Source organism: Maylandia zebra, linkage group LG8 (assembly GCF_041146795.1).
Source record: "Maylandia zebra isolate NMK-2024a linkage group LG8, Mzebra_GT3a, whole genome shotgun sequence".
NCBI lineage: Eukaryota > Metazoa > Chordata > Actinopteri > Cichliformes > Cichlidae > Maylandia > Maylandia zebra.
The window spans coordinates 18,038,996-18,066,626 of record NC_135174.1 but is presented as its reverse complement, the minus strand read 5'-3'; the positions used below and the strand labels follow the sequence as shown (position 1 = coordinate 18,066,626).

The 27,631-nt window shown below is 39.9% G+C and overlaps 2 protein-coding genes across 5 annotated transcripts in view; both read right to left on the bottom strand.

The window, feature by feature from the left end:
- adam11 (ADAM metallopeptidase domain 11) overlaps positions 1-20,576 on the bottom strand; it is a 28,294-nt gene extending 7,718 nt beyond the window's left edge. For all 4 annotated transcript variants that reach the window (XM_012923638.3, XM_012923639.3, XM_004567469.3 and 1 more), the window contains exons 1-10: positions 20,144-20,576; positions 19,840-19,991; positions 15,055-15,131; positions 14,586-14,652; positions 7,532-7,614; positions 6,077-6,134; positions 3,994-4,057; positions 3,225-3,364; positions 2,098-2,172; positions 1,917-1,988 (exon numbers count right to left, since the gene is read on the bottom strand). In XM_012923638.3, coding sequence (XP_012779092.1) covers positions 1,917-1,988; positions 2,098-2,172; positions 3,225-3,364; positions 3,994-4,057; positions 6,077-6,134; positions 7,532-7,614; positions 14,586-14,652; positions 15,055-15,131; positions 19,840-19,991; positions 20,144-20,201 — 846 coding nt within the window. In that variant the 5' untranslated portion in view covers positions 20,202-20,576. The remainder of the gene's footprint in view (positions 1-1,916; positions 1,989-2,097; positions 2,173-3,224; positions 3,365-3,993; positions 4,058-6,076; positions 6,135-7,531; positions 7,615-14,585; positions 14,653-15,054; positions 15,132-19,839; positions 19,992-20,143) is intronic.
- Positions 20,577-21,254: 678 nt separating this feature from the next.
- dbf4b (DBF4B-CDC7 kinase regulatory subunit) lies at positions 21,255-27,486 on the bottom strand. The gene is made up of 12 exons (XM_024799428.2): positions 27,336-27,486; positions 26,819-27,013; positions 26,193-26,366; positions 25,929-25,979; positions 25,761-25,830; positions 25,297-25,361; positions 25,067-25,106; positions 24,929-24,974; positions 23,950-24,081; positions 23,580-23,721; positions 23,339-23,466; positions 21,255-23,248 (listed from the first exon to the last, which is right to left on the bottom strand). The coding sequence occupies exons 1-12, from the start codon at positions 27,453-27,455 to the stop codon at positions 21,823-21,825; spliced, it is 2,589 nt and encodes an 862-aa protein (XP_024655196.2). The 5' UTR covers positions 27,456-27,486; the 3' UTR covers positions 21,255-21,822.
- Between the last annotated feature and the right edge of the window lie 145 nt (positions 27,487-27,631).

Genomic DNA, 27,631 nt, shown 5'->3' with positions numbered 1-27,631 from the left:
CCTTTTGCCGTCTACCTAAAAATCCCTGTCAGAGCTGGTTAACTCCAGATCAACCCTCCAGATAATTCCATCTGAAATCTTTGGATACAATCTGTTACGCTTAAATGTGCTATATTAATTCATATTTATGAATAATAATGATTTAAATTGTGCAATATTGCATATAATGGAGACAGTTGTATCCATCTACTTCAGTGGTGAAGAAGGAAGGCAACAGCTGGTTGCCACAGAAACCGTCACTGTTCCCAGCCAGTGAAGGGTTTCACAAGCTGAGGACAAAAGCATGGAGTGATTTTTTTTTTGCTCTTCAATTGGCTGTTTTAGAGGATAATCATATGCAATCAGCTCCATTCCACACACAGCAGGAAAAAGGTTTTTATATAAATGATACAAAAGGCTCACAGTGAGTGCTCTGAGGTTTCTGACTGTAAAGGTTCATCGCTTTACTCCGTTCATAATAAACATCTCCAAAATAATTCATCCTCCACTATAAGCACCATTTGTCCTACTTAAAATCTAAACATGCAACATTTTCACTTCTGTTTGATGTGCAATACTCTGCAAAAGTCTTGGCTCAGCCCTCATTTCTTCATATTTTAACAGGAAAATGGGAAATAAATGGGCCATTTATTGAAACATGTGCAAATACACATGCAAAAATAGTATAAAAGGTAAAAATAAAGTTTGAGAGTGAATATGATTATCTTAACTCTTCAACACAGGCTGAACTCTACTAGTCAAGCTTTCCTGTGATTTCTTTAAGTAGCCTTCAGAAATTTATCACCAGGCTCATTGAGGACAAAAAAAAAAGCTCCTCTTTGGATGTTGGCTGCTTTTTGTTCTATTCTGTCAAAAAAATTCCCATATTGCTTAAATAATGTTGAGGCCCACTCTGTGGAGGCCAGTCCATGACTGATGACTATCCAGGTATGCTTTTGCTGCACTGACAGTATGTTTGGGATCATTGTTATGCTAAGAATTTAGGCCACTGTCAATCAGAGTAAAAAAAAAAAAAAAAAAAAAAAAAAAAAAAATAGCTACAAATGGCTGTAGACACTCACTGTTGTAGCTCTCTCCACCTCCTCCGTACATACTGATCATATTTTTGGTTCAAATTAACAAGATTGAATTCATCCCATTTCTTAAAGACATGACTTCCACATACTGTGGCTACTTCTTTTGTCCTCCACTTTTCCATGCCAATCCCATTTTTCAGTTGGCAGCTCTTTGAGAATCACCTTGTTGGTGCAAAAATACTATTTTATGTCTGTCAAACTGATATTTTTGACACTTTTAATAGATTAAACTAAAGAAATTATAACAAATTATGTGCTTTAGCAACAGACTGCTAGTAACAACATGCCTAAAGACACCATTTAAGATACCTCTTTGGTTTTTTGCTAAGCTGTCATGTGTGTAGACACATCCCTTGATTAAGGTGCCATTTTTTATGCTTGAATGATTTATGGGTGTTAAACATTCCTCTCAAAAAGGTCAGATACATGAAAAAGAGTGAAAAAGCAGCCAATGTCCAAAGAAAACCTATTGCATTTGAGAAAAAGAAATAATAATGGACATGGCTTAAAAACAAAGTCACAGTAAAATGGCTTGTAGGACTTTCCCCAAATACAAAACGGCAGCTGTCCAACTCAGAAATGTTTCATCTGCCAGAAAAGCCTCTGAATGTGGCAGCAGCCATAAAGAAAGCTTGAGAGCCCCTGATTCAATATGAGGGAAGCCATGCTTAAAGAGAAAACAATCAAAACATCAAGAACTCAAAAACATTTAAAAACTTACAGATTTTTTGTTACATTTATACCATCTACGCCTGTCCTTTAAGCACTGAACATCAAAGGTTTTATCTGCTGCAGGGCTTAAAACTATTCTTATTAAAAATATAAAAATAAACTCCTCACCAAATCTGCCATGTTCACCACCGATTTAGAAAAAATCTTCGTCTGCGTGGTCGACCGGCGTAACTGCACAAACTAAAAAGAGAAGACCATGTTACTGCAAGACTCACAATCAATTATTATCACTCCTGTTACTCAAACAAGGCAAAAGAGAACTTGTGGGAGCTGCCGGGTTCACAGATACCAGTTCATAATCGTTGACCACCATCAGCTCGATGTACTTGGTCTCAGTCTGGACGGTGCGTTGGCCTCGCCTCACCTGGAAGAGGGCAAAATAAAATCCACAGAGCCAGACGTTTGAGCTTGCTGTCACTTTAACCTTGATACAAGATAAACAGACAGAACACCACAACACACACACACATCACAAAACCAGCAGGTGGAACTATTACTCACACTGCATGCGTGCACACATGCTGACACTGATGAAACTCTAGAGTGTGTCCTTGAAAAGGCAACACAACATGGAGATCATTCATTCATAAGCAGATTTTAGTTACTTGTGCCTGAAAAGATCGACTTCAGCGTGAGCATGATTGCTTTAGATGTTTGATAGAAAGAAAAAAAATGGCTCTGAAAAATAAATGTGCTCAGGTGGGTTTTCTTTGTTTTTTGTTTTTTTAAATACTCAGACCTAAGTACAGCATGTTGAGCAAACAACTGTCATCACATTTAGATTCTAACTTTATTATAGTGTGATTAGTCCAGAGAGCACGAGACTGACTTATCTCAACTGAAACCAGCTTTGCACTCATGAAAGAGCCCATTGATCACAGGTAAAAATGGGGTTTGCTGCCACTGAAGGTCATTTTTTAATTTGTAGTACTTTGGATAATGTTGAAAGATGAAAAGTTACAGGCAAAAAATCATTTTATTACAGTTGTTTTTAAGTCTGCTCTGAGTTAGCCTGAAGGATGCATACAGACATCTGTGCAAAGCCAAACATTCACCCTGTGAAGGTAAAATTAATGAGGAACCATAAAGGCTGTCGCCCAGACAGACATCTCTTCAACTTCACACCTTCACTTCTTTGTACGAGTCTACAAGTCAAAACAGAGTTCAAATTTATTCCAGAGGTGTTGCCTCAGAATTTCTCTCTCTTTTTTTTTTTCCTAGGACTGTTTTTAATCAGAATTAAAAATGAGTCATATCATCATCTGACTTATTTGTAAAATATTAATTTCTCCTCACTGATGATTCTCTGTTGGTGACTCTCTCAGCATTGCTGCTGCCAACATGATCCCAGCGGGCCAACTGTGTGTTTGGAGGTGTGTGTGCAGATGAAGAATCAGAGCTTGAAGGAAAACTGACTTGTCTTCTTGAGCGTCGAAGACCTTCTGTGAGTATCGGCTTTTCTTCGGTAGACCAGTTGACTTCATCGCTTAGCTCGCCATCCTCTTCGCTTTGCCTGCGTGACTGCATCTTAGCCTCTGTGCTGTTCATGGAGCATCCTGCAACACATAAGCAGACACCACTGAGAGGGAAAAGTGGCTGTTATCATTCCAGTGATGGATGCAACCATGTATTTTAGTCCAGTGATCTGCAGGAGAAATCAATATCAGAGCTCGTGGTAGGGAGAGCAGAAAAAAGGGGAGCGCATGAGCACAAATGGAGAGAGTTAGGGGTGAAGAGGCACAGAGGAACAGGAATGAGCGGGGAGGTGACTCCAGAGAGGAAGAGTAAGGGACAAATGGGCGAGGTGGAGAAGGAACGCAGCCAAATGAGACGTTTAGGAAGGGCGTGGAGGACAGATGGACAACCTGAGGACTCTGAACGTGAAGGGAGTGAAGAAGCAGAACCAAACAGGGGCTTGCATTACAGAACATTTGACTGCATTAGATAACTGTCAAGGACAAAAGTGTCGTCTCCAAACAAGGAATAGCACCAGCCTTTGAGGTTTAGTAACAAACTGCGTCTCGTCAGGGTTTCATCAAAATAAGATCCAGATTTTTAAATGTATCTTTTTCCCCACCACTAACAGCTCCTCATAGTGAATTTCTCTATCATTAAACCAATGAGAGCTTATATGAATACTGACATTTGGAAATTACTGTACAAGAAAAAAAACGAGAGGACTTACCTGGACAGGGAGGTGGAAAAAGGTCAGTGTTAGGCATTCGAAACACAACGTGGTCATTGTTCTCCTGGAGGGCGACAGGGAAGAACACAGAGGGAGAGGAAGATGGAAACAATTTAATGAATGTCAATTTTTTTCTGTAGCTGAAATGCAGCAAGGGAAGCCAACAAAGAACAAAGAACCACACACAAGCAGCCAGTCTTTTTCTTGTTTTGTCTAGTTTACTTTTTTCACTAATCAGCAAAATCCTTATTTTAAAAGAAAAAAAAATATTATCAAGGGCTGAAAAACTGCCTGAATCTTCTTTGCAGAGCCAACTGGTCTCAAAAAAAGAGGAGACGTAGAAACAAAAGGTGCAAAAGTAAATGATGCTCAATCATTAAATGATTCTAAAAATCTGGAGAAATCTGTGGGGAAGTTTCCCACCCCACAATTAGTCCTGGATGCCTGTGATCTTCATACCCTCAACCAGCACTGCATTAAAAACAGATATGAGTCAGTTAAAGAAATCACTGCATGGGCTCAGGAACTCTTCCAGAAATAATTGTGAGCACAGTTCATTGTGCCATCCACAAATACATATTAACACAGTCCTCAGGACTAAAGAGGAGCGGGACCTCTTTAGTTGTTATTAGTACTCAGTTCAAAAGCCTGCATCCCTGATGCTATAGGAGTGCATTAGTGCCTATGGATTTGGCAGCTTGTACACCTAAAAAGGTATATATAGGGTTTAGAGCAACATATGCTCCCATCCAAATGGCGTCTGTTTCAGTGAATGTCTTGCATATTTCAGCAACACAATACTAAATCACATACTGCATCCATTAAAACAGCATGTCTTTTCAGTAGAAGGCCTAACTACAGCCCAGACTGCTGAGCAGCTAGAATCCCATGTCAGGCAAATATTTGATCTCATTACTCTTCCAAAACTCCAGCAACTGCTCTCCTCAGTTCCCAGATGTTTATGGGATGCTGCACAGAAGTAAACATGTTCTTTTATGACCAGGGAGGAATTGAGCTTCAATCAGGTACTCAGAGGACCTGTGCTTATGTGTATATGTCACTCATCTTGGGATTTATGTGTCATAATTTTTAATGTTAAAAAAAAAAAAGCAAAAAAAAAAAATTCAAAGTGAACCAGCAGCCGGTAGAGATTTGGAATAAGTGGAAATCTAAGCCTTGAAAACCTGTACTGGGATTTGATCGACAGACGTGAAACTGCAGAAAGCATTCAGTTAATGGATCTTAATGCTGCTGAAGTATTAAATATAGTTTAGAAAAACATATGCTTAAATCATAGGAAACATGAATGGACTTCTCATTGTGAACTTAAAGCTTCTGTGTGGAAAAAAAAAAAAAAAGTAGAAAGTGCTGATGCATATTTAATCAATCACAGGGCTGTCATAATGGCAGCAACTCCACTGGACACAGTGGTACACTTGAGCTGGGGATAAATACTTTATGAAAATGACCCATTTGAGAGAGAGCTGAGGAGAGAGGAAGAGAGAGAGTGAGGGAGTTTGAAGATGAGCTGAGAGGCTATTGATTCATCTCTCCAGTCTATGTAATTGAGCTGTACTGCGATCACTGAGCCTTAATGGAAAAAATTAAAAAAAAAGGCTCAGCCTCTTCCTCTCTAAACACTTTTATCCCACTCACATCAGTCACTCTGTTGAATCTCCATTTATTTTAAATGCAACTCTTTTAAGATCAAAATCTGAATATTTGTAAAGGGCCAAACTTTATTTTTGTCAACTTTTCCTTTGCTCACCTGCCTCCAGCAGATAATCTGCTTCTTTTCAGACACTGGAAATGTTTCCGTGGTGGTGGATTGTGTGTATATTCAACACTTTCCACTCAGAAACTCAGAGATAGAGTAACACTGACGGTAAGTTATGGAGAGCGGAGATACTGTGAGAAAGTGAGACCTGACAAAGCAGCTCCCAAACATGATTCAAAGTCCTCTACTGAAAGAGAGTCTATTACATGTGGCCTGCTTAAATAAATATATAAATAAAAGTGAAAGAAAAAATATGAACGCATTGTCTTTTCACATCTTTTCATGGCGTCGCCGGAAGTTACTTACCGCTCCAGTGCCAAGAGGTTCGATCCCGTAAGAGAAGTTCCCGTCAGAAAACATCCCCCTAAATAAAACAAAACGATCATGTATGATAATTGCTTCACCACTTCTTTTCTAAAATGTGTTTCTATTTATCAGAAAACAAATAGAAAGGTGGATCGGAGGAAGGTGAGACTTATTTATTTTATTTTAAACATAAATGACCCTTCAGTCTTTAATCTTGGTTCAATAATGTTGAGCTCCAGGCTCTGGGGAAGCAAATCCATAACTGCTAATGTTCTACTGTAGATCTATGTTTTTATTTGTGGTATTGCATTGTGGATAAAAATCCAATCACACTTTTCTGCTTTCATAATTAGTTAAAATTATGAAAGCAGAAATGATGAAGCCTCCAAAACCCCAGCAGAGCCTCTACCGTGTTTTATAGATGGCTGTAGAACAATGTTCCCTCTAATTTTTCATGTGTCTGAGCAAACACACAAACTCCCTGAGCAGACACTTGGACCACTGTGAGCAACAGCAGACGTGTGCACTGTGGTCACGCCAGCATCGAATCCATCCAAGTTACATGGTTTATTAAAATAATCAAATTACAGCATTTACATTTATGTTAGACTACTTTTAATTAACTGCTTTAGCCCACTTACAATGAAAATTAAAAAAAAAAAAATCTTGTTCATGACCTGTGTAGTATGTTAACACTACTGAAGGTAAAAATAACTCAAACTCCAATTCAGCAGTCGCCTCATTGTTCTGACACACACAAAACTATTGACTACACTACACACTAACTACACAAGATTTGCGCAAATCTCTCACATCTCAAAACACGCCGTCATTCCTACAATTTCCCCCTTCCTAAACAATAAATGCCATGTTGCCATACCATTTTTTGATTGGTCGACATGGTACATTTTTCGACCAATAGGAAAGGGTGGGGGTTTTTTGGTTTTGTCTTTGCTCACAGGCTTTCGAGCGTTTTCCTTATAAAACGCCGTTTTTAACGTTTCTTCCTGCAGTAAATATGAACAACGATCGTATTCAGGAAGAAAACCAAACATTGCATATATTTATATCATAACTCTGGTTTTACGTGACCTATCAACACAATTTAAAAACTGGTATAAAGTCCACTCTTTTTCCGTCAATTGTTCCGTTTGTCCTGCTCACACCTCCAGTGGTTGTACACGTTGTCATTAACGTGGCTTCACTCTTTTTTAATTTGCATTTATCACTCAATAAGATTAGTTTCCACTGATTTTCAGGCCGTTTCGTGCATAATTTGGCATAGAAAGTCTGGCTCATTCGAAGCAAATATAAAGAAATGTGGCTCAAGACTTTTGCACAGTATACTGGTGTGTGTGCAATTGGGTTTGATTTTAAACAATTAAAATCATTGCTTGGGTTCTCATTTGTTGTAGTGACTTAATCTGAAATGTAGCCCCACAGCGTTGGACTCACTGCAGGCCGTGGCAGGTTGACAAAGCAGCCCAGGACCCCGGCACTCCTCGTATTCGCCCGTGGTAGAAGCAGTGCTCCCCTCCCTGAAACCAAACAAGAGGTAATAGTGAGACACTGATACTGTCATCATCCAGTAACATGTACATGTCAAATTTCAGAAAATGAAGCCAACACCGTCTGCGAAGCCCTCGATGCCACTGATCTTTTGGCCCATATATACATAGGTAGGTATTTTCTGTCAGCGTGAGGCCTATGATCAACCAGGAGGGTTGTCTGAAGGAGATCAGTGACTACTGTATGATTTGGTGTCTGGGGAAACCTACACCTGCTGCAGCTGCTACAGCTGAGTAGAGTTTCAGCAAGGGAAAGGAAGTGTGCATAACAGAGTGTGAGTGGGTATGCATCAGAATTTCCTAATTCACTGGAAGATAGCGTCAACTACAGCTATCTGAAGCACAAAATTCATTAAAGTCAAGGTTGAACCCATTTAAGTTGAAAATGAACAGGTGTTTTATAAGGAACTGCTCAAGTCCATCAGCTGGGAAGTACACAGGATCTCAAACTGTACCCATCACTCACACAGACACCTGACATGGGCATATTAGACAGACACAACGTCAATGATGTATTAGTTCACATGCCTCTTGATCCATTACATTTCACAGGTTACTGTAATGTGTAAAATACAGAAAGAAAGTGATATGCTTTTCTGTCATTTTGTGGCTGTAATGTACAAATTACCGTAATGAGAATTAAAATCCACCAAGAAGACTTAAGACTTACAAGCGATCCTATCCAGAACAAATGAATCTTGTCGATCACCAAATGATGAACTCCTTCCGTTCAGGAGTATCATGACTTAGCACTTTGCTAATGGTAAATGGACTCAAAGCACTTCCTACTACAAGTCTTATTCACACTAAGCACACATATATTCATACACTGTTTAAATAAATGCTTAAGCAGTTTAGCTCAAATTCACATGCACACTCTCTGATGGATGCATCAGGGGCAACTCGGGGTTCAGTATCCTGCTCAAGGATAGTTTAACACATAGACCGGAGGAGCTGGGGATCAATTCGCTGACCTTCCGATTGTCAAACAACCCGCTGCACCACCTGAGCCACAGCTGCCATGAATATGGAAGTTAATATTGTTCAGTACATCAGGCACAAGTCTTAATAAAGGTTACACCGTGAAAACATGCTTTTAGTACTGATGGTTTAAGTTTTAAGTTGACTTTGTGCTAAGCTAGCCGTTATGCTAGTTGTTTGAGACAACTATGAAAAGTATTTTTTCCCTTTTTGGCTCCGTATAAATGTCAGTGATTGCAGATGTCCTGGACATATGCTGTGGTTGTGAGCAGAGCAGCCCCACCAACCGTTCTGTTTGCAAGCGGCATACAATGAGAAGAAAGTTTAAAGGAAGGGACAGTAGCAGGGTATGCAGCAGAGGGTATTTTAATGAGGAGAAAAGCGGTCACTTCATGGAGCTGCTTTGAAATGCAACTCTGGAAAGAGAATTAATGAACTTGTCATTTTAAATCATGTGTATACATTTTTTTTCTGCTAAAAATAATTATAAAAAAGCTATTTTGAATTGACCCTAAAAATCACAAGAACCTTTTTACCCCATTGTAAAGAATGCAATGATTTAATAAACTGAAGATAATAATGTCTCTAATTTCTTAATGCATGTTCATAAAATTAGAGACTTCAAATTTGGAGCTTGCAAGAGAGATGGAAAAAAAGGTTATATTAACACAACAGAAGCAGAGATATCTGATTTTCAGTCACTGGATCCTACATATTCAAACATGCAACTTTAAAGTGTTTCTCCAGACAGTCTGCCTGATAGACCTATACATTACACACCATCTATCAGTCAGCTGACACCACTTAATTTTGTTGATTCATCTGGAAAAATCCCCCCCAAAACTACAGACAGAATCTACAAGAGCTACAAAATAAAAAAGGTTCTAAAGGCTGATGAACTGCTTGTATGCCCCTCTAATAAAGGATAAAATTAGCTCTGATAATGAGTGACTGTCTCAATCCATAGCCAAGTTGGCAGAACCACTGGAAGGAGCAACCTGTACACCTCACTGCCAGGTAACTCCACCTGATTATTCATAATCGCCTAAAAGGATCCAACTGAACGATCATGTTTTGGACGTAGTGTTTGTAATCTGCGTCTCGCAGTACAGGAACGATCAGATTACGACAATCTGAGAGGAGACTGGCTACTGTCAGTCAAGTGACACGAGCATGGTTTTAAATGTGCGAGCTCAAAAAAGTTGAAGGAACAAAGAATTTCACAAATAATAATCATGCATGCTTTAACAGAGACAATGGAAATTAAAGTTAGGTGTTTTGTTTGCAAATACCTGGAACTCAGGTGTGCGTGTGTGCGCGCGTATGCATGCATGTGACTGCGAGAGAGTCAGTTTCAGGTGTTTGTAATGAACCCCAATAAGTCATGTCTGCTACCCGATCCTGTTGTCATCCAGCACGGCCGACAGATCAAAAAGAAAAAGGGGCAACTTGGAGCTGCTGTTCTTCATGCTTGGCCGACCTTTATCTGAGCTCCAGCTCAAAGCTGAAAGCTCACAGAGAGATCCTGTCATGTCTAAGTTATCTCTCAGACACATGACATCCTTGTTACTTTTCAAAGACAAAGGGCATGTGTAATGTATTTTAACTGACACCGAGTATTACTTTCACTGCAAGGTCATTTCAACTGATCTTCTCGAAGGTGGATTAAATCTTCACAGGTACATCTGCACACACAGTCGGGCTACTGTTGATGACAAATTAATGATCAGTCTGGTTGTCTGTCAGCTACAAAATCATCATTCAGTCCAAAGTCAGTCACACGTGTCTCTTTTATCCCTCGCCACACATGAGCTTTATATGAGGCTCGCTCTCTTGGAGCAGAATGCTGTCTGGCATTTTATTCTGATTCAATTAAACCAAAGAAGGAATGGAAACTGCTAACTCTTAAAGGCCAACAGTTACGTGTGATTAAACTAAGATGAGGTCTCCATGTAAAAAGTTGTAATCTCATAGTGTTCTGACCAGATTTATTCAAGGCTTCAGAAAAGACATTAGCTTAGAAAAGTTCTGCATCAACGTAACTAAACTATCTCGGCGTTGTCTTCACGAAACCATAGAAACACTATATATAAATAAAATTTAAAGGAAAGAACATGTCTAGGGTGGGTCCACAAGGTTAGCCATTTTATTATACTGCATGAAATGTTCCTCCCACAGTCCAAATACATGCATTTAATAGGGTATGGTCAGCTGGTGATTCTACATTGCTGGGACTCTTATTCAGATTGAGTTCAGGTTATTGATGCAGCCCTCCACAACAGTCACAGTTTCTCATGCAGATCACTACAACCGCCCCATGAAAGACTGGGACTGCACCAATAAGCTTAAAAAAGGCAAATAATTAATTTTAATATTGAGCGAAAGTGAATCCAGGTTATTAGAGAGGGATTTCACAACAGCCACAGTTTCTCATGTGGCCTGCTGGGAAAAATTACGGCCTAACTCCTCCCCTATTTACAACACCATAAAAAAATCAGTCAGTCAATCATTTTCATTCGACAGCCAACAGCACGAAGAGGCCAAATAATGCTGTAGCATGGGCATGTACTAAGCGCAACTTGGGCGTTTCACTCACATGTAAACATCATGGTAGTGCTAAAAGGAAACATGAGAAATGCCGACTTCACTGGCAATAATAAGCTAATAAGGAACAGCAGCTTGCTATATAGATTTATATCCAAAATTAAGGCTGTGAAAATCAACATTAAACTTTTACACTGATATATAATTTCAGAGATCAGCTCAAAGCTAACAACAATAAATTAAACAGTGCTTCCATCCAGACATTAGAGTAAGTCCCAGTATTTTTATGAAGCTTATTTACATGCGGCATCAGTTCTAGTCTGTCGAGGACTAAAAGAACATTCATCATTCATACCGAATAGTGAAGCAACTCACAGCACTTAGCAAGTTAATAAATAAATAAAAGGTAGGATTACGAGACTAAATGGAGGAAATCAAATTGCCTGACACAGCAGGCACACACTGACTGTCAAGGACTGAGGATGCTTTTCAGAGTTGCACTTCACGTGATGTCCACTCACTCTTCCATTTAAACCACACTGAAATTTTATTAGTGCTGGAAGGACAGCGACAAGTGAACTATGACGTTAAAACCGAGAAATTGTATGAATGAAAAAGGAAAAGAAAAAAAACAAAACTGCTTGCACTCACAAATTGAGACAGTCATGTCCTGCAGAAACAACCGTACTGAACTTGACATAATCAGCTGTAACAGAATTAGAAAAGCTTGATGTCTGGACTCAGCATTGTTCAGAGTCTGAGAGCAGTGGGTGGGTGGCGGGGTATGAAATAATAGGTACTAATGTAAAGTGAAAAAGAGGACTGGAAAGAACAAAAGCATTACGTTTTAGAGTATTTAAAATCATGAGGAAAAACAATTTCCTCCAGATACGTTAAGCATCTGGTGCTGGCAAGAAGAGACAATTTTACAGTATTAGGAGAAACATTAACCGACTTAAGAAGAAGGAATGCAAATCAATCTAGAAGACTCCCCATTTCTCCCTGTGTTTCAGAGAAGCTAATTCATCAGTCTTCAGGGTTCATTTCACATGCAGTGTTGCTAGCTGATAGTCTGTCGTAGCCCGTTGTGCATTAATCAGTCTGGCAATTATATCACCATTTTATTACGACAATTAGAGTAAAACAGCACATATCAGAGTGAAGTTAAATGAAATTTCCCATTGACAACCCATTTGTTTTCAGGTGAACACACTAACCCAGCACAAGGAAAAAAACCTTTAGTAATGGTTGATAATAAGTTTTATTTAAAAAAAAAAAAAAAAAAAAATCTGCTGGCAATGTTAGAACTCAAAAACGCAGCTCATGTCAATTCCAACCATCGTTATTCATAATTTAATTTCTCTGTTAGCTGTGTGTCACTGAGATTACATCTGAATGAGACAGTCACCAGCTCAGCAGAATAACCAGGATCCACAGGGGCCAATGAGAAAAAGGTGACACACAAAGACAGGCAATTTACTGGCTTCCCTGTAAAACTAAATAAATCAGTATAGAGCAGATGGAAAGGGGAGGGGCCTGCATGAACGTTCTTAGTGCTGCTTGGAGGCAAAAAAATGAAGCAGTTAAGACATAGAAATCTAGTGACTAAATTAATCTGACAAAAGTACTAATTAAATTAACATTTTAGATGTTTTTTTTAACATTTCATAACATTTATTGACTACAGACCAGACGACTACTACTACTACTAATAATAATAATCCCGCCTTATGTATTATAATTTATAAAGGGTACCAAAAAAAAAAAAAAAATGGTGGAGCCGCTGGACAAAATAAGAAAAAAAAAAACAAAACAAAAAACGAATACATTTTTTACCATATTCATAACTCTTTTATGGGCTTTTCAATAACAATAAATGGCATTAAACCTGTTTTTAATCTAAGTGTATTTCTAGATTAAATTCTAATGTGATTATTTTACGGTGTTCCCCAGGGATCTATTACCGGGCCACTATTAATCAAATTAGTGCAGTAATTATTCAACTCCATTTCTCTCATTCCGTGCTCAAATTGGATTATTATTATAAGAATTGTAATTTTAACATAGTTGGTAGGAAAAAAAAAAAAGTGTAAACATGTAAGGTCTGTCAGACTTTGTATCTTTGGGGTCAGCAACATTACCAAAACTCAATTATTAATATTATTATTTTTAATAAAGTCAAAATCAAAATTATAAATTGAATCTTTAAAAAAATACCCAAAACACTTAGAGTATGACATAAATTTATTTATGGAATACTGAGTCATTTAAAAAGTGATAAATGACATCAAACTAAGAGAGACATTGGTCTGGCTGTGTGGTTAATTTAATGATCTTACTTCATTTTGATTAGTGAATAGTGTTTCATATTGAGACCATTGATAAATCTTTATGCCTCCTTCCTGCACTATTTAATTATTTGGCCTTTTTATTTCTTTGATTTTAACCCGTTGAAATAATCTTCAAATGTAATGTCTGTGCCCGGATTATCCAAAGGTCATGGCAGAAGGTGGCTGTAAAATCTGATTTAATCCTTTCTGGAAATGCACATGATTTGAATTCCCCTCATGACACAAAGTAGGCCCACACTGGTACTGCTGCTGTCTGCTGGTTTCCATGGCAACCGTCTACCAATTGGTCAGGTGGTTCTTTGGCAGAGAGGATACAGACAGAGAGACACCGTCTCGCAGAGGCTGTCGAGAGTCAAGCTGTCTGCCCGTCTTGGATTTATTAAAGGCCATTTTGCTCAAATTTATAATTCATGACAGAGAGGGCCATGTCAACAATCTAACCATCAGGGCTCATGCAGCTGTAGCCAGAAAGGTGTTTTTGGACACCTTTCCACAGGTCCAGGATAACGTGTGGACCTGATAAGCTGAAGAGTTGTTATGGAACAACACATCTGGGCTAGCACATATTTTGCAGTCATTTACACTTATTTCTAGACGTTCAAACACATGCTTTTTAGGCATTTCTGGACTGGACAAAAAAAAATAACGTTGTGTCACTCAATTACTGATTCTGCTTGGTTTAATTCAGGTGGAATACTCAAAACTGGGATGGAGAACCATAATGTTTCTACAAACAGCCACAAAAATCATTTTCAGCCTCAATTGTTTGATGTGAGAGCGTTTACTGTCAAAGCCATTGTCAGCAGGATGTTAGTTTGCTAGGTTGCAGGAGGTTGAAGTCAATCCCAGCTGACACTGGGCAGTCAGTCACATGGCCGACACAAAGACAGAAAAGAGTCATGCTCACATTCACACCTAGTACCAATTTGGAGCCATCAAAAAACCCAACCTCCAACTCCTTGGACTGTTTTTTTTTTTTTTTAAATTTCAGGGCAGGTGTAACTACGATTATTATTAATTATGAACACATTTGCCACGGTGTTAAAACTGTTTCTGTAAACCTACCATATTCTGTGACAGCTGGCCATCTTCCTCAAAGTGACGCTCGACATAGTCTGTAGACAGCAGATTGCTGGAGTGTACAGATTGAGAAATATTAGGAGCAAAAACAACAAAAAGTGCTTAGAAATGCTTAAAAAAAAGGACCTAGTACTGAAGTAATTCTTTTACAAGGGTTTCATAGAAATAAATAAAATCAGTGTCACAATAAGTATTAATAAGTATTAAAAGAGGTGTGATGTGACTTGTTGTGACTTAAACCTCACTACAATATTAGGACACTTTACTTCAGTGTATTGCTTGACTAGGTCTGAATATGGCTACACCATCTGTTATTTATCAATGTTTAGCCAGCACCCACTTCGTGTAATATGATGTGTGAGTCTGAACATAGTTATGTCAGTAATTGCAGTGAACCACTTAAAGTGATGTTTAATGGACCTGAGGTAAGCTTTGCAGGTGTGCGGTGACTTACTGGTTGAGCTCCAGGTCGAGTATGAAGGCTGTACCAAAGGCTTTTACCAAGAAGCTGCTCTGGGCCAAATGGATGGGCTAAAAGAGAGTGAGGGAAGGGGAAGGAGGAAGGAGTGAACACCAAAGAAGACATAAATACTGTAAAGAAAATGACGGCTGCAGTTAATAACTGAATTTAAAATCATTTCTCATTTATGGTGCCTTAAAGAGAAACAGTCTGGAACACTGCAAACATCTGATCTTAATTTCATCACTCTCAACATACATACATAATACTCTGTACACAATTTGTGCTGCCCTGTAACCCCCCCCCCTTTTGATTTTATACCAACAAATACTAACATAATAAAACTGATATTTTATGATCATTTTACAACAACACGCTAACGTCAGTCTGGTTTTATTACAATGTAACAGCATCAGTCTGTTGTAGTGTTGTAGTTCCACTGTGACGTTCTAACACAGTGGCCACAATACTCATGGCCATTGATCAATGCTCTTTGAGGAGTAGTTGTAATCAATGGTCATGACAATTTGCATATTAATGAACAAGAAACTGACCTCACAAACCATTGTTCGCGAGTGTTGCTAGTTTCAGTCATTAAGCAAATGTACTCTTTCTAAGGCTGGGGAAACCTGCAGTCAGATACGACTGAATGAGTCACTTGGATGAGTGATGAAAAATTTTTTCAGCGGCTTTCTCCCACTGAAAACGTTACATCCAGATGAACAGAATCAACTCTTTGGGATAGTTAATAGAAAAGTTTTTACTGCTTTTCACATTTGGTGTGACCTAGACCCAATTTTCACCCAAATTAAATCAGTTGTTTTGTATTTACCGTCACACAAAATTTTAAATGACATCTTGAAAACTGTGGATGTTAGCCTGCTAACAAACAGACAAATCAGACAAACAGAACAGATTTCATGCTCCCTTCCTTTGGGCAAATCCAGCTTTTATGAAGCACACAGCAAAACACTTGTCTCTGTAGTCATTAAGTCATTACTCTGACTTTTAAGAGTCGACTGAAAATGAGGCCAACCACGCAGGGCAAATGAACCAAAACACAAAGCTCAAGCTAAAAGATGCTGAAGCCATCTTCCCTGTGGTTTCATCACTACATCAGTGGACACTGTCACTGCCACATTATTTTGGGGGGGGAGGGGGGGGGAGAACCCCACTCTATTGTATAATTACATCAGGTATTCTTCAAGTCACCATGTGAAGTCATAGCCATCATTACTGTTGTAGAGTTGTTTTTTTATTTAATGAGAACCCAAATCAGTTTGAATGCTTCTCAGCTGATTAGCAGTGTGTCAGTGAAAACAGAAGCTGCCATACTGCGCTAATCATGATGGGTTTAAAAAAACAACAACAAAACAAACCCAAATGCAATGTTGCTAAGATCTTAAAGATCTAATTGCTCTCATAAACATAATTCTGCTCGTTCAGGAGAGCCTCTCGAGTCACAAATGTACTCCTTTGGATGAGGGAACGTTCTCAACACCGCAGAGCGGTGGCAGCATCTGAGCCAGTGTAGCACATGTGCACATTATTCTACCCAATTAGGAGAATTGGATGAATATTGGATCTGATCCGACCAACTAATTAGCTGACCTCTACATTTGCTGATCTTTTAGTAACGTGTGCTGATGTCAAATTTAGTGTGCAGTATGGGCATTTTTCTTCTTTTTAACTTTAAAAATATGGTCAAAATCTAACGCAGACACTTTTTGCTGTTTCACAAATTCACCTCGGAGGGTTTTACATTTCAAACGAAAGATGATACCTTATAGACCCTGGATAGAGACTAAAACTTGCTTACAATAAAAGGATTATCCTTATAAGTAGAGCGGATATGCAGCAGAAGCTATAGGTGGCAGAGGAAATATAAGCAGCAAAATTACAATACGAATATCCTTTTTTACGAATGTTTTCCCAGAGGAGACATCTTATCCACCCAGCGGCGTTTGGATAAAATTCTGTGCTGAGGGCTCACTGTCTCCATCTAACCTTGCTCCAAGGTGAGCCCAATCCATATTAAAAGAGAGTTCTGTAGTAGCTCCCGTCAGTGCTCACTGGCCAGCAGCAAGGCAGGTCTCATTAGTAATACCCTGCACTCTCAGCAAACCACTTAGTATCAATCTAAACCTCCACTGGGTCCATATACCATACAATAAAAGACCACAACGGGGCTTGTGAGCAGCAATACAAATGCTCCATTAGCACTCTCACTATTATATTTTTCTTATTTAAATTTTGATCATAATTCAGGCCACACTACAGTTTAGTTTCACACGTTACATTGTTGTCCACAGATACAAATGGACCCACAGTTTTTTAAAACTCAGTACTTGCACCAGACTATACAGTCACACTAAAAAGGTTTTACGTACAAGGGAATAACAAAAAAAAACAAAACTAAAATAACTTAGCAGGTCTAAAAATTCAGTAACTACAACCTCAGATGAACTGAGAAAAACAAAACAAAAAACATAACATTAGACTAGAGTGGAGACGTTTGGCCGTAATGCACAAAAACCAAACACAGCATATCAACACTAACACCACATACCACAAGCACAGTGGTGGAGGGGTGATGATTTGAGCTTGGACATGAGGCAATGAGTCGACCGTGAACTCCTCCGTATACCAAAATATTCTGGAGTCAAATATAAGGCCATCGGTCTGGCAGCTAAAACTTGACTGAAATTGCATCAAAATGACAATGACCCCAAGCACAGCAACAAATCTACAATAGAATGGTGAAAGAGATCAACACTGAAGGTGTTACAGAGATCCAGACCTCAAGCATGACCTTAGGAAAGCTGTGCATAAATGAATGCCTGAACTTCAATGGACTGACCTACCATTGTAAAGTTAGGTCAGTTAAGTTATTGCATCTAAAGGTGATTCTACAGCAACTGAATCCTGGGGTGCACCTGGTCTTTCCACACACTGCTTCTCCATTTTGGCTTAGTGTTTCTAAACTGGTTTTATTATGTCCTCATACGCAAAACCTTAGAACTGAGAATGACTGTGTGTACTGTTACTTAAAGTGGAGCTTTACTCATTAAAAATATTCTCATACTTTCACTGGATATGAGCACTGGATTTCATAGCTATGACTCACAGATCAAATAAGAGTTTTTCATTAGGAAGGCCCACATTGTCCAAAGTCAAACTCAGAGCATCAGGTCACAAGTGCGATCAGCACTTTTAAGACTTATTTTTGGCTTTTATTGGCAGCACAATAGCAGACAGGGAAGCAGAGGAAATAACATACAGCAATTGTAGCTACATTTTGTACCCACAATTGAAAACCGCCCTATTGTAAGTTTTAAACTGGCCACTTGATCTGAACGCCAGCATTAACGTTTTTCTAAACTGGGAGAAATCCCAGACTAAAATCTTTTTTCCAGTTCGTAATTACAAATTTAAAGCTGGGGACAGTTTTACAGCAACATTAAGGGGAGTCTGCAAAGCTTTTCCTTGTTTTTGGTTTTTTTATGCTGTGTATATACTTCAAATACTCACGTCAATGTGTGTACAGGTAAGAGACTAAAGGTCAGACTTCACACGGGTCTAAACATAGCAGCCCCGTCCACCTGGTGTTCAAACCTTCTATTTGAGAAGGGCAACCAGCTCAAAGTGTGGAGCTACACCTGCACGATTCAGACAGTTGATGAACTAAAGGGATGCACAGCTGCCTGGTATAAGTTAAATAAAGATTATTTTGAACTGAGAATCATGCAAAGCTACTTTGGTAGAGCCCAAGACTGAAAATATGAAGCTGGATACAGGAATAATAGGCCCACTTTAAATCCTTACGATGCATAATCACAAAAAACAATCACTGTGCAGCGATCGGCAGCTAGCACAGTGTAAAGTAAGCCTGCTGATTGCATCTCATATCTAAATTCAAGTCTAAGGGCACCTCTGGTATCAGCAGAAAGAGATCACGAGACAACACGCTGACCACAAGGGGCACATCAAGGTCAAACCCATGTCATATCCACTGACCTGACAGCCGCTGACTGACAGCGTTTACAGCAAAGGCAACAAAAGAGGACAGGTAGAGGTGTGAAATATCATCTGATGAGGCCGAAAGGAGCAAAAGGCTGAAGTTGAGGGGGTGGGATGTGTTTTATCTGCCTTTTTAATACCCTGGTGTGTGTGTGTGGGGGGTGGGGGTGTTAAAGAATGGTGTAAATGTGACAGACAGATGACTTCAGGAGAGAAGGCATAGAGGGAAAAACAAGCTTGACAGAGAGCAGATTTATTACACAGTTTCCATCTTTTCTCTGTAGCAAATAGCAAAGGTTGGTTTACACTGTCAGTGTCCAGCTTTATGCACAGTAAACTAATCTGAAATTAATACAGCCTGGTTACATATCATGAAGATGACCCACATCAGCAAAACTATAACTAAAAATGTGAAAATTTTAATTTCAGTCTGCTAAGAGCAGTTAACAGACACGCTTTCTACTCTACATTTTTAAGATTTTCTGCATCATTGATGAAACTGTTCCTGCTGGATGTTTGACTAAAGGCAGTGTTAGAAAACATCTTGGTTGGGGGGGGGGGGGGGGGGGGGGGGGGGGTCTACAAGGTCTACTCTTGATGTCTTTCTTGTCTTAATCTGATCTCAATGTGGGGAAAATGTAGAAACTAATATTTATGGAAATCTAATGACGATAAATGACGTGTTCAGTTCTGATGGTTTGGACAACAGGTGTAAAAACAACAACAAAAAAGGCGGTAACAAAAGCAGGCAAAGCTCACCTGCTCACCGGCTGGGTGGTTCTTGACCCGGGTGTCCAGTCGGCTGTGCAGGAGCTCTTCCTCAGTGTGGATCTGCTGCAGGAGTCGCTTGGGCTGAACGACCTCCTCCGCGGGCGGCAGCCTTCCCTCCGGACTCCCCCATTCTCTCAGAGCTGCAGAGGACACGCACACAGGTGGGGCGAAAAGGTCATTTATAAGTTTTACTTACCAGAATCAACAACTGGCCGTGAGCTTCTTGATGTCCCTACTTATTTATTACATCGCGAGTATTTGGCTCTGTGTTTGAAGCGTGGGAACCTCTTACCTGTCTCGGCGTACCGTGCGTACACTGTAGCGAACAGCAGGCATCTCACCGCGAGCATGATGCTCACATAGTCCCAGTGATTTCTTCCGTGCAGCGCCGTTAAATGAACCGACACCAGCCGTGAGCGGAGCTGTAGCAGGACTCTTGTTGTTGTTGTTGACAGTGAAAACAAACACAGCAGCTTGGTGCCTTCACGTTGTACGCCCGCATTTCTCACTCCCTGTCCGCCTGCGGCGCTTACAAACACCTTGAAGGGGCTCCTCCTCCTCTAAGCTGGGGTAACATGGTGTTTGTGTGTCCGTGTTGCCCTGAGCTGCTTGGCTTCACACACCTGTCTGCCGGCCTCGTTACTGAGTGAGGCTGCGCGAGGAAACAAGCGGCACGTGGGGCGTGACGGGACCACCCACACACTAATGGATCCAGCACTCGAGCCCGGGAGCCCGAAGGGAAACACCTGATATCACCGTCAAGATTCAGGCATTATTTTAAGGACTTCAAATGCATGCCATCCATCTAATGCACTTCAAACAGTGGTTTATTATTTATAATGCAGATGAGCTAAGTGTATTTTCTTTGCCCTGCCGATTAGAATAATAAATACATTTTCTTATAATTAATATTGAATTAAAGCCATTATCCCGAAAGAATTATGTAAATGAATATATTTGAATTATATATACGCAATAATATGATTCACTTATCGGTTGGGTGAAAACTGGGCAGTTAGTATTAATGAAAACTGGGATGAGGAGAACATATCAAATACTGTTCATATCAGCTGGTCTGATGAGCCAAACGGGACACATCGACTTGCTGCTGCCCTTGCTTCATCCATCACTTATTTAAGTTTGACATACAGTCAGCATTTATAAAGTCTTCACCACACATGGAAAAAAAAAGCTTTTTAAAGCACACAGAGGGGGGATATTTATGAATAAAAACATTTATTAAAAAAAAAAAAAAAAAAACACTGTACAAGGTTTCAATTCACATTCCCAGAGACAACTGACATACCTCCATATGCAAAAATCATGTTGCATTCCCTTTGTCACATTGTGACCTTTTTTTCATGTTTAGAAGCAGCAGTGAGTTCTGGACTTTATAGACCATTTCATCATATCAAAGATGTCCAAAAATGGTATTTATTGGTAGATGACCTCATACTGTATATCTAATAAACCTGACTTGCTTCTCCTTGACAAAGCCAGTCCTCTGGCCCACCCTCAAAATGCAGGAAGAGCTTTTTGACATTAATCAGGTGATTTGGCTCACAGTTCGTCAGTCCTCCACCCTGTGAACGCCTCGTCTGTTTGACCATCAACACCAGCATATGTGGGACCTGATCCAGGCGCAGCACTTACAGTAATTGAATAATGCCCCCTTTCAGGAAGGCCTCATTAAATTCTCAGTATCGCCACAAGTTCCCGAACAGAGCTGCCTGAGCGACTGCAGTCAGCACAACACACAATACTATTAAGGGGACTATGCACAATGAGGGTTCAAGAGGAACATGATCATCAACAGGATTCAAATTCTTGGGAAGATGCAGGATAAATTAATCAGCATGTAATGCAGAAGACAATTAAATCTGAAATTAAGCCCTAATTTTAAATATTTATTCAGTGTACAAAGGGCTTTTGTGCTTCGCATCTTTCACAAAAAAGTCAAGAAAATAGCTGTCAGTGCTGAACCTCTACAATCTGTACCACAGTCCTGCTAAAAGGGTCCCTTTCTTCCCCGCACATTGAGGCGGATGGGGTTGATGGCTTAAGGACAGTATGCAGGTGTGACTCGTAGCTGGTGTTGTGCATCCAGGGACACGGCCTGTGGAGTAGTTCCTTGTCGAGCTCACAGTTCTGTTCAGTGGAAGCCAGAGGTGTAGCTGAGGTCGGGCCCAGCTGTGACAGCAGGTCACAGTCCCAGTCTGACTCTGAGGATGATGGAGAGAGCTTTGCCAGGTCTGGGATGAGGCCTGGCTCGATACAGATTGAGGTAGAGTGAGATACTGAACGCTGAGATTCTTGACTAGAAATCCCACTGTGACATTTATCAGTGTGGAAGTCGACTGGTTGAGTGGCAACCGGGTCAATTTTGACAGAGGATCGAGCTAAATTCTGTGCACTCGGAAAACAAAACGTACTACAAGTCTGTTTTAAACCAAACATATCCACAGTAGTAAATGTTGAAGAGACAGTTGAACTGAGACAAGACTGAGAGATTTCATAACGGAGCTTGTCCAAGAGTAAAGCGCATTCACTCTTTGCTGTATTGTCACTTTGTGGTTTTGGTGGTTTAATATTTTGTCCCGTCCCGCTATCACTGTTACCAGTCTTTGTTGTCCTCATCCTTTTACTGTTGCTACATTCAGGGCTGGCAGATCGACTGCGCTTTTTGGAGTTTACTGCGATTTCTGACTGACGAGGAAGGGAACGAGATCTACCAGAAGATCGCGTGGTGCACTCCAAATCTCTGTTAGAACACACAAGCCCAGCAAACTCAACAACGTTGTCCGTTTTTGATCTTCCTGCATTGGTCACAGCCCCAGAGGTAATTGGTGGGGTGGAGAGAAAATCTCTGAATGCTGAGGCAAATGTAAACACACCATCCTCAGTTGATCCTTCCACAGGCTCCTCTGTGATGTATGGTTGGGGACTGAGGACAGGGGGGTCTGAGTAAGGACTTTGAGGATTTATAATGTAGGAATAGGGGACTTGGGGGCTGAGGACTGGAGGCAGGGAGAAAGGGTCAGAGAGGGGACATGGAGAGAGACGCTGAATTTCAGGCAGTTGATTGACTGAGTCCTGGGCTTCTACTTCAGGTTTTAATACAGGCATGACTGGACTCAAAGCCTGAGGATGCATATCAGGCAGCTGGCAGTTTGTCACATGATTGAAAGACTGAGCGCCTGGATTTGGGACGGTAAACTGAACTCCTGGTGATGGACTGGCAGGGCCTGGACAGGAAAGAGGACCCCTGGTAGGGCTGGAAAGGTGAGTATTTAATGATGAACCTCGTCTCCGCAGGGCCTGAACAGTATGCTCCGTCTCGGCATCAGAAAGAGGCTCCAGTTCACAGACATCATGGATAGGCAAAGGAGTTGGAAGTCTAGAGAAGGATACAGACAATCAGTTGAAAACAGAAAAAAATATATATATAAATAAATCTATATCAAAATATTTCATAATCCAAGCTGACCTGCTCAGTTCTTCTTGCTGGGGTGGATTGGGATCAAATTCTGGAAGCATATCAACCACAAGCTCATCCACCAAGCTGTAATTCAAAGGATCCAGCACAAATGTGCGGTGCTGATTGGACTGCAAGTGCTTCAAGGACAAAAAAAACAAAAACAAAAACCCACACCATGAAAATGAACAAAATCACCCAAAGGAACCAACTTCTATTTGCTTTAAATAATAATTAAAAAAAAAATTCCTACCTCTTCCAGATTTGTGAATGATTGTTGGCAGCATTCACAGTAAGAAGGGTCCTTTTTGCGTGGTCGCCAAGGTGAAGGGTTACAACTAAGTGGGGATTTACTTTGGGATTTTTCTTGAATGCTACTTTCAACTTTCTTGACCCTAATTAAGAAAAATACAAATATTATGAACCCTCAAAATACTTTTTACACAATAAAACACTTTCTTCATGGAGTGCAATTTATTTCCACCATCATTTCAACCATTTATTCAAAAATGAAAAATAATCAAACAGTTTGTAATATATATATATATATATATATATATATATATATATATATATATATATCAGTATTATTCAAACAGTTAGCCAACCACATGTGAACAAACCTTGTTTTGGTTTCCTCCATCTCTGTCTTCTTTTCAAACCGAGGAGGAGGAGGACATTCAAAGGGACTGAATCGACCAGCGTAGTACAGATCTGGGAAGGTCATAGACTGCATGTGCAAAGGCTTGTATTTCCTGTTTACATGGCAGAATAACAGAGGGAGGAACAATAGAAAAAATGAAAAACCAAATAAAAATGTCTGTATCAATGTTTCAACATTACAACACTAAGAATATAAAGACTGACTCAGTAATACAGTAATTATATAACTGAAGCATTTTGAAGCTATATTAACCACTTTTCAAAAACTTATTTGAGATAGACTGTATCTAGCAGTCCAGATGCCATGGGTTCTATGTCATAGCAATGGCCCATACACATTAGCCAGATCACATCAATTAACTGAAATGAGAGCGCAAATGATGGGCTCTGTTAGCACACAGAGATCCCCTGCAGGAAGGGGCAGTGGAGCTTGCAAAGCCTCATCAAATAGAAATCGTATCCAGTTGAGCTCTGGCCTCCTGGGGAGCTGCCTCAGTGGGAGGGGAGCTCGTCACATTACAAGAAATTCAACTGGGCTGAAATACACACCTCCAGAACCAGCACCCAGTGGGGCAAGACGGGCAGAAACAATGGGATAGATCACTGCCCCCCACTGCTGCTTCACTGTCAGTATGCTTAACCCTCTAAAAAAGGCTCGAATCTGACACCGAACCATTAAATGAGGCTTTGCAGGCCTTGGGGGAGAAAGAAAAACCTTCCTTTGCCTTGCTAAATCCCAACTTGTCTATCTTTACTGACTAGGATTTAATTTGGGGAAGAAAAAAAATTAACTTAAAACATCGGAGTATCTTGTTATTTTAAGCTATTCTAAAACTAGGCGTGACTGATTTCTTTTTTTTTTTGACTGATTTCTAAAGGAAAGAAATAAACTTTCTCTTCCTTAAATATAAACTGAACTCCTCAGAAGAGGGAACTCACCTGCTCAAGTCTTCAATTTTAAGATACGGGGATCTCAAAGCCAAAGCTGTTGACAGCAGATTTGAGAAGGAAAAGACAAATAAATTAGCCAAAGTACAAATGTGAGGAAATTGAATCAAAACATAACCACAGACTTACCCTTGACAGCAGGAGAGCCTTGATGTTTAGTGCCAGTCTTCTGCAGTAAAAATAAAAATCATCAATATGAAACCAACATCAACTATATCTTTTACTTCATTCAGTTTTAATTGGTCTCCATCATGTGTTTGCTCGCTATCGTTACCATTTTCCAGCCCTAAAATCTAAAAACCGCTACAACAGGAAATCTGTCAAATGATGTTAAAAGATAAACAGCTCAAACACCTCACCTCTGCCCTCTTGTGTTTAGTACTGAAGCTCTCTCGAGTTAAATGTTTCAGATAACAGAGGACATCTGATAACACATTAAGGAACAACTTTCAATGTGCAAAACACAAATAATGTTTATTTAATCTGGGCACTGAGTTTAAAACAAAGTACAAAGGACACTGTAGACATCTCTCCTAAAAAGATACTTTTGAGTACTGAAAATAACACAATAGTTCAAGTCCAGCCACTTTAGGAACAGTCTGGATTTGATGTAGCGCTTTGCCAAGTTTCTGATTGTTCCTTGGACAAGATAAACAGCCACAAACTGGTACACAGCAGACAACTCCAATTAAAAGCCGCATTAAAATAGCAGCATACAAGAAAACATGAGCAATCACACAATGCCATCTGCTGTGAGCATAGGCTCACTGCATGTTAATCATGGTGTGTTGTGAAATTCCATTAAATTTAGTCAAAAGGATACCATCCACATGCAAAATCTTGACTCCCCATGATCGAGCACTGGACAAAACACTGCTTCCCTGCAGTCGTTCCTACAAGGCAGATTCATCAAAAAAGAGACAGTGAAGAATTAAAATATCAAAATACATCATCAGTACTTATAAAGAGAATTTTGTCTTCATTGACTTACATTGTTGCGAATGGCTTTTTCGAGCAGCGCTTTCCCTCGACTGCTGCAAGCCTATAGACACAAATGCAGTGCAGTTATACAGTGTAGTTCATTTTAACTTACACTAATGCCTAATGAGTTTGATCTTTTTAGTGATCTTGTGTTAGAATGTTTTCAGAGTAGCTTTCCAGGTTTCAGGGCAGTAAATCATCTGCCAAAATAGATTTGTGGTATTTGATAGCTAACCAAAAGCCTGACTGAAAGTGATAAAAGGAGATAAAGTACCATTGGCCTGGGAGTTCCAGGTCGCTGCTTGATGAGGCCGTTGTCCCGCTGCTTAATCAGTTGTTGGGCTGATTGACTTGCCCCACCCTTGGAAACAATACTCTTCTTGTCCAGGCCTTCTTTGTTTCCAGTCACAACAAAGTTTACATCCTTGTGTAGAAAACTCTCGACCCTCTTCAAAAGAAAAAAAAAAATAATTAAAACAATATCCATGTGAGTTTCTGATGAATGCAAAATCTAACCTCAGTCCAGTGGATGTACTGTAAGTGTTCACTGACCATTTGGACTTATCAAGTGTTTATCAACAGTAATAATACTTTGTTTTCTAAAGAAAACAGACACGAGTACAGGCAATGACATACAAAAGAAAAGATCAGATCAGTGAGGACGATCAATATATTCGTTATTAGGGTTGTATGCGTGCAGAATTCAAGACTAAATCCATTATTCAAAGGTTTAAAAGACTCAAGATTGATGCTTTTGTCATCTATATCAAAAAGTGTCTGTCTTCTTACAGACACTTTTGAAGATATATTTTAAATACAATGCGACAGCCTTTAAACAACAGCCTTTTAAGCGCCTGTAAAAAAAGGTTCCACTGGCAGGCTATCTTAACATATGCTTACCCCTCCAAAAAGAGAGATGGATTCCAAAAGCAGGACTGTTGGCTGTTTCTTCACATTGTCCAGGTAGAAGGTCTTTCCCTCCAGCTTTTTTGGCCCAAGACACAGCTTCCCCAGGAGCCCATATCCACGTTCTTTTGAATACTGCTGCTGTTGCATGATCCTGGTGCAGTAAAGGCTGTCACAAGCACCAGGAGCCTACAAAAATTAAAGGAACATCTGTCAAGATCCAAATAAGCTTTTAAGTTACAAAACCGGCAAGAGTATAAATTAGCTTTCTAGCAACTATGTTTACGATTTTTTTTTTGAAGTGCAGCAGTTTAAATTTCGGTCACGTAAGATAACCACCAAAACGCAACTGCGCAGTTCAAGTTTCAGCCTAGCCACTCTGCTAGTTAGCTTTAGCCGACTTGAGCGAGGTTAGCTCTCTCTAACAACAGCCAGAAACCATTCAATGTCGGCTAATTTAACCCATGTTCTGCTTCTTTGTGACAAAAAAGAGAAAAGAAACACGGCTTACTTGTGTTTTGTTCCTGTGCTGGAGAGAAGCGAAAAAAAACCCCACTGCTATCGCTTCGTCAACAAGCCGGCGAAGCTGTAACCGCCGCTTTTTCAAAAACACTGGAGGACGTGCGGACATGAAGACGGCGTAACATCCGGTCTGACGCTGCCTTCAGGTGCTTTTCAATCAGTGTGAAATCAAAAGTTGAAACGCCTTCCCATTTTAATTTAGCACTGACGTCAAAAAAGAAAAGACTGTTTGCTCCTGACGCTGCCCTCCACATAACCTGTTGACTGAAACGTGAGCCCTGGCTT

Bases quoted from the DNA above. Each gene is read 5' to 3' on its own strand.
- dbf4b (XM_024799428.2), bottom strand. From the start codon at position 27,455: ATGTCCGCACGTCCTCCAGTGTTTTTGAAAAAGCGGCGGTTACAGCTT. The intron at 27,014-27,335 runs GTAAGCCGTGTT...TAATTTTTGTAG, and splicing joins AGCACAGGAACAAAACACAA to GCTCCTGGTGCTTGTGACAG. The intron at 23,249-23,338 runs GTCAGCTTGGAT...ATCCTTCTCTAG, and splicing joins CAGCAAGAAGAACTGAGCAG to ACTTCCAACTCCTTTGCCTA.